This window comes from Protobothrops mucrosquamatus, unplaced genomic scaffold (assembly GCF_001527695.2).
Source record: "Protobothrops mucrosquamatus isolate PMUCROS unplaced genomic scaffold, P.Mucros_1.0 scaffold655, whole genome shotgun sequence".
Classification (NCBI taxonomy): domain Eukaryota; kingdom Metazoa; phylum Chordata; class Lepidosauria; order Squamata; family Viperidae; genus Protobothrops; species Protobothrops mucrosquamatus.
This window is the reverse complement of record NW_015386944.1, coordinates 94,798-101,615: the sequence shown is the minus strand read 5'-3', so window position 1 is coordinate 101,615 and position 6,818 is coordinate 94,798. Positions and strand designations below refer to the sequence as shown.

At 49.1% G+C, this 6,818-nt stretch overlaps 1 protein-coding gene across 1 annotated transcript in view; it reads left to right on the top strand.

Annotated features, from left to right (window-relative positions):
- Nucleotides 1-6,818, top strand: part of PPP6R2 (protein phosphatase 6 regulatory subunit 2) — a 34,115-nt gene that overhangs the window by 25,061 nt on the left and 2,236 nt on the right. Inside the window, exon 22 of the mRNA XM_029284493.1 lies at nucleotides 476-683. Coding sequence (XP_029140326.1) covers nucleotides 476-683 — 208 coding nt within the window. The remainder of the gene's footprint in view (nucleotides 1-475; nucleotides 684-6,818) is intronic.

The following is a 6,818-nucleotide window of genomic DNA, read 5'->3' as shown; positions in this document are numbered from 1 at the left end:
CCCCCCCCCCGAGCCAGGGTAGCCCTTTGCCTGCACCAGCTGGCAGCTGAGGAGTCTGAGCTCCGCTTTGAAACACTGACGTAGGTCTGAGCAAAGTGTAGCAGAAACCCAGACCAGAATCTCCCCCTCGGGAGGAAGGCTGCTGAAGGAGCGGGAGGAAAATGGCTCGCAAAGCAGGCAGCCAAAGGCCTCGGAGGGGAGGCTTCCAGCCAGGGTTCCCCCTCTCTGGGCTCTGGAACAGGCAGCCACCGCTTGCCCCGGCCCCACCCAGCCGGCCCCCTGGTGGCTGCCCACGCGGCTGGCCCCGCCGTGCCTCGGATGCTCAGGGGCTCCAGTCTCTCGGGAGGTTTTGCCCGCTGGCAAAGGGGCCTCCCTCGTTTCAAGAGCTGGCCCTGGGCACGGGCGGCCTGGTGCGCTGGCCCGCTGCGGGGGAGAGCCCTGCGTGACGGGGCCTTGCGTGCTTCCCCTTGTACAGCAAGCGCCGCCTCCCCCTGCGCCTGGAACGTCTGTGTGGCACAGAAGGCCCCCTTGGTGGCCTCAGACAGCAGCTCCTCTGGCGGCTCAGACAGCGAGGAAGAGGAGGAGACGGCCAGCGTGGCCACAGAAACCATCAGCACAGGCTCAGGCCAGGAAACCGTCCCGCTGACTGTGGAGGCTAAGAACGAAAAGGCCCTCTTGACCAGGTGCGGAAGCGGTCAGCAGGGGGCTGGGGCTGAGGGCCCCCAAGGCCCTCTGGATGTCTGGGCAGGGGCCAAGGAGTCAGGCTTGTGGCCCAGAGAAGCCAGGGACCGGGGGGTGGTGGGGGGTGGGGGGGTGTAGGAAGCTTTGGAGGAGAGAGAGAGAGAGAGAGAGAGCCCTCTGAAGCAGGAGAACGGAAGGGTGCGGCCCTTTGTGCCCCACCTGGTATCAGAAGCCCACTTGCAAGCAAAGCAGCCAAAGCCTCTCGTGGGGGGGGGGTGTCAGTTGACTGGACCGTGTCGTCCAGCAGTTCTTAAAGTCATTTGTGACCCAAGGACTTTAATAATAATAATAATAATAATAATAATAATAATAATAATAATAATAATAATAATAATAATAATAATAATAATAATAATAATAAAAAAAAAAAAGTTGGAAGGGACCTTGGAGGTCATCTAGTCCGACCCCCTGCTCAGGCAGGAAACCCTATACCATTTCGGACAAATGGCTGTCCAGTCCCTTCTTAAAAACCTCCAGTGATGGAGCATTCACTGCCTCTGGAGGCAGGTGGTTCCTCTGGTTGGGAGCTTAATTTCCTCCCCTCGCATTTCATAAATAAATTGCCTACAACATGTACAGCAGCAGAAGACGCTGATACTCTGATCAGGTCCAGAGTGGAGGTGGGACCCCGGGAAGCCTTGCCGAGGCAGCCTCCGACTCTTCCTGGAAGCAGCGTCCTCCTCTGGGGTGGATGTGGTGGGGCATCCCTGGGTTTATGAAGAGGGCTTTAAAGAAGGGGAGAAGAAGCCATCAGGCCACGGATTGGGCGACCGGGGGGGGGGGAGCGGGGGGAGAGGCTAGTACATGGCTTTGCTCCTCACGGAGGAGCCCTGAAGGAGGCCTCTGGGCCTCCGTCTGGCACTGGGGGACGTTCTGAGTCTTCTTTGCAAGGATGGAGCCAGCCCTGATCTCTCTCTCTCTCTTTTAGATATTTTATTGGTTTTTAACTAGAACAATTTCCAGTGCCTGGTGTGCAGCGTGTTGTCTTGGTTTATATTTTAACAAGAAAAAAAAGGAGAGTAATAATGAATTAACAGTCAATAATGATTAAATTTGATAATTCCATAATTAATATATTAATTAATAATACATTTCTTTGATCTTCCCNNTCTCTCTCTCTCTCTTTTAGATATTTTATTGGTTTTTAACTAGAACAATTTCCAGTGCCTGGTGTGCAGCGTGTTGTCTTGGTTTATATTTTAACAAGAAAAAAAAGGAGAGTAATAATGAATTAACAGTCAATAATGATTAAATTTGATAATTCCATAATTAATATATTAATTAATAATACATTTCTTTGATCTTCCCTTCTCCCATTTGTATTTTCCTTCTTCAACCTTAGCCAAAACATAATTCTTAATATTTTCAATATATAAATGATTAAGGCATTTTTTATATTTATACAAATAATAATCTCTATATTTAACATTTTTTTTCAGTTTATATTCTCATAACCATCATCTCATTAGTTCAGCATACATCCTATTTTTATAATTTTTGTTCGCTTAGATTCCCTTATGTTCAATCCAATTCTTATCAGTCATAATTTCTTCATATTAGTCATCTCACTGTCTAAATTTTACATCATCCCAATATTTTATGTCATGCGTTATAAAAATACTATACTTTTTATCTTTTATAGTATCTACGTAGATATAACATCCTTTTTAATCAGTTTATATTTTACTTATATATTAATAAAAGTTACATCAACCTACTATTTTAACATTTAATATATTATAAAACATACTATATTACTTAAATCTCATTCTCCTTCTTTTTATAAGGCCCCTTTATGTTCGAAATTCTCTGTTCTTTTAGCCATATTCAAACAAATGTTTATTCACGTAATAGTCCATCTGGTAGGGCGAGTCAAATCCCTTGTATGTGTCTCTGATCATCTTCTTTTGCCAAGTAATTTTCCAAGTTGATGTAATCTGCTTACCCAACAGTTCTTGTATTTTTACAAATGATGTTGGGAATACAAAAGATAAAGTAAGTAAGATAAATTCTTTCTGTCCCCCAAACTTTAATAATTCTCCTAATAATTCCATTTTTCTTGTTGTATCAGAACCTTGTAGATTTTTTCCTGTTTGTGTCAAATTGTAATTCTTTTCCTTTGTTTTTTCATCAATTTGATCATACTCTTCTAGTTTGTAATCTGCTGTCTGATTTGTTTGTTCCTTTGTTGTTATTTCCTGGGTATTTTTTAATTGTAGATTTAGATTGGAAATATGCTTATTTAAATCCTCAAAGTTGTTTCGAATTTCGTCGTGGTTTGAATCTATTGTCATTTTTATTTGTCCTAACATTACATATATTTCCTCCGGGAAAGTATTTATCTTGCCTTGAAGTATTGCTTCTGGAGGACCTTGATTTTCCAGGCTAAGTCCTTCAGGAGAAAATATTGAATGTGGCATCCTGTCATTTTTTTGATACGTATATGATATCCATGTTGTCTCCCCCCTTCAAATAATCTTTCATCAATGTTTTAATTCAAAAGTCAATTTATCAGTCAAAATTACAGATTCAGTATATTAAGCACTTTAAATCCTTCCTGCAAATTCTCCTCTAAAAGATTAGCCAAAAAGCCAAGGTTTTTCTTCCCCATAAACAGTTCTTAGGTTTAAGCAACAGTCCAGGTGTTGTTTTTTTCTCTCTTTCAAACACTTTTTAATCTTATAGCTGGCTCTTCCTTTGTTCCCAGCTGTCTTCAAGGTTATTTGCAATTCAAAGGAACAACTTTTTCTTTGTTTCTGGGCATTCTGCCAATTTCTGAGTCCTTATTGTTAGTGTTCTGTTCTCTAATTCTCCACTAGATGTCAGCAATTAATTCTTTTTTCAGTTTTTCTTTCAATCAAAAAGTTATTTTTGTTATATATTTTTATAATTCCATCAGAAATTTTTTAGGGTATAATCTTGACAGTTTTTTAGTTCCTGGATTTGTCCAGACTGAAATATTTTAAATCAAATTTTAGTATAGCTCTTTCCACTTTTTATGTTAATTTGCTGCTTCCGTCTGTAAGGGAATGGGGATACAGTCCCCTCCCTTCACTTCTGGAGGTTTTCTTGCTTTGGGGATCTTTTCAAGGATTTAAATAGTAGATAGAAGAAAGAAGATCAGTACTCTCACCAATTCCAAGCATGCTGTTCACTGATGTTTAGGTTCATGCTCTGGGACTTCGGCTGCAAGCAGCTTGGGCTAGATGCTGATCTCACGCTAGCCTTTCTCCTGTCGGGTTCGGAGGGCTTTCCCCGGATCAAACGAAGCAATTGCCGTCGCTTCGTGATCGATGGGGCATCCCTCCTTCACGGTCACCTGTCCGGAGCGACTTTGGACCCATCTAGGGTCCCCCTGGCAGGAAGAAACGGAGCGGAGGTCTGCTCTCACGCGGCCATGCGCTGCAGACGCAAACACCGGAAGTCTGAGCCAGCACTGCTCTGATGCCCTGGGCAAGAGCTGCACGGCAGGCAGCCTCCGGGCCAGCCCAGGCGGGGCAGTCAGGCCATTGAGAGGGCTGGTGACCAGCCAGGAGCTCGAGACCCCCGAGGGCCCTCTCAGCTCTCTTCGGGATCTCTCCTCCTGCAGGTGATGGTTCCTAGGGAGAAACTCTGCCCTTGGTGGCCCACCTCACCCACGGCGTGTGACTGGGGCTGCAGCTGGAGACAGGCCGCGGTCGCCCCAGGTCCACCAGGCTGGAGAAGTTGAAATGGCCGTGTTGGGGGGTGGTTCGTGGACAGAAAGCTGTTTGGGGTGAAAGCAAGAAGCATGCAGGTCTGCTAAGGAGCATGGATGTTGCAGAGGAAGAGGGTTTCCTCTCAGTTGTAGCTCCTATCGCTCCGAATGCCCGATGGGGGAGGAGGGGTGGCTCAGCGTTTATTTATATTTGTTAGGTTTCTGTCACAGCCGTCCGGCTGGAGTCGAAAGAGGAGGCCGATGTAGAGCTCGGCCGTTCCGCTTTTCCCCACCTGAGTTTCTTGGCCTGACCCAACGAGAGTCTCCTCTCCTCTCCTGACGGGCAAGGCCGCCGGTGAGGGCGAGCCTTCTTGGCCCGCAGGGAGGAGGCCGCTGAGGTCTTCCCTGGCCAGGCCAGGGTCGCTCTCCGCTCTTCCCTTGGACGGAGCATCCCTGGCCTGCCCCTGTTAGGAGAGGCCGCCTTGGTGCCCCTGAGGTGGTGCCCGGGCCCCGGGGAGGAGGGCTCTGGCCAAGCCGGAGGCCGGTTTCCCTCTTTCCCCGAGTTGTCCCAGGCAGAAATCGGAGCCGCTCACCTGCCTCCTGGAGTTGTGGGCGCTTGTGGGTTCAGGGCAGCCCCGTCTTTGTCTCGGCTGCAGGGGAGGTCCTAGAGGCGGCCCAGAGTGGAGGGCAGAAGGCAGGGAGTGGGGCGGGGGGGAAGAGGCCTCGGAGCAGCACTTTGGAAAGCTGGAGTGGCGCTTGCTGGCCGGCTGGCTTGAGGGTCGCCTGTCGCTCGTCTGTTGACCGCTCTTCCCCGCGACAGGAGGGGCCCTTTGGGCAGGCGCAGCTGCAGGTTGCGATGTGCTCACAGGGTGACTGGAGGAGGCCTAGGTAAAATGTGCCCCCCCAGGGGAGAGAGAGAGAGAGAGCGCTCTTCGGTTGGATGCTGAACCCGGAGCGTTTCTTTTGGGCTGGGGCCACCTCGACCCCTACCAGGCCTTCCTTCGGAGAAGTCGGCCTGAGACCCTGGAAGTAGCCCTTTCCAGGAGGGGCTCCTGTGTCTGAAGGGCCAGAAATGGGGCTTTGTGATCTTTTTTTTTTTTTTTTTTTAATCTGTCTCTCTCTTTTCCCATCCCTCCCTCCTGCCCGGTCTTTCTCTCAGAATAATTACGCCTGCAGTTGGAGGGTATGTATGCTGGCAACTCTGCAGGGTTTCAAACATCCCCGTGACAATTGTACTCTCCTTTAATGGCCAAAACTTGCAATGGCTGATATCCTCAAACAAAATTCAGAGGGCTCTTAATTTTTGTGGCTGAAGTTAGACTGAAACTCCCGGTTCTGGCTTTCGTTGCTCGGCGGTCTTAGGAATCGGCAGACAGAGCAGCCGCGGCTGGTGACCTTGCGGCCTACAGGACCTGCTCAAATTGGGCTGGGCTGGGCTGGGCTGGGCTGGATGCGCACGCGCTGGCCGTGTGCTGCAGCCCTTGCGCAGAATTGGGCCCCTGCTTGAAACAGGCTAGGTCTTCAGGGTCTCCTCCTGTGCCAGTTGCTGGTGCACCACATATTAAGGATGGGAAATTGACCTCTCTTCATCCATGGTTTGCTCAGCTGATTTTACCTGTGAAAAAGGCCCTGCCTTTTCCCCTTTCTCACCAATCTCCATGTTCCTGGGGACCCTCAGATCCCCTCCTTTGGCACAGCTGCCCACCCTCTTCCCTGGCCTGCCGGTTTCCTGGCCCCCTGCTTCTTTCTTTCTGTCCCTCCCACTTTAGCTTTGACCGTTTCCGTTCCGTAGATCTCAGGCACAGGCCGGAGCCTAGGGTGGCAGAAAGACTTCGGTAGCATGTTTCCTGATTAAGAAATGTTATTAAAAGGTAGACGCTTTTCTGAGCTGCTGTCCTGTGGGCCTGGTGAAGTGAGTTTCCACCTTTGAATCAAATGTGTTGGAAAATGTGTTTCCTGGATGTCCCGTTTCAGCTAGATTGGAAGCGCCCTGAAGCCGTTTCCCGAGCGGCTCTTGGTTTTCCCAACTGCCCAAGCAGCCCTTCCTTTGTGTAAACGCCCACACCCACCTGTGCTCTGGGTGGCCAGAAGATTTGTGTCTTGTATTTCTCCCTTAAGCTTCGAAAACCAGCCTTGAGTTCCCTTTTCTGGACAGTCTGGAACCTCAGAATCTCCCAAAGCCCCCCTGGGCGGCTTCTCAGATGTGGCTGCCGGCGCCTCGGCATAGTCAGCTGACTCCATCGCTGACTATAGGGGGCGAAATTTTGGCCCCCTCAGAGAGGGCTCGCAACTTGGGAGTCCTCCTGGATCCACGGCTGACATTGGAAGACCATTTGTCGGCCGTGACCAGGGGGGCGTTTTATCAGGTTCGCCTGATCCACCAGTTGCGACCTTTTCTGGA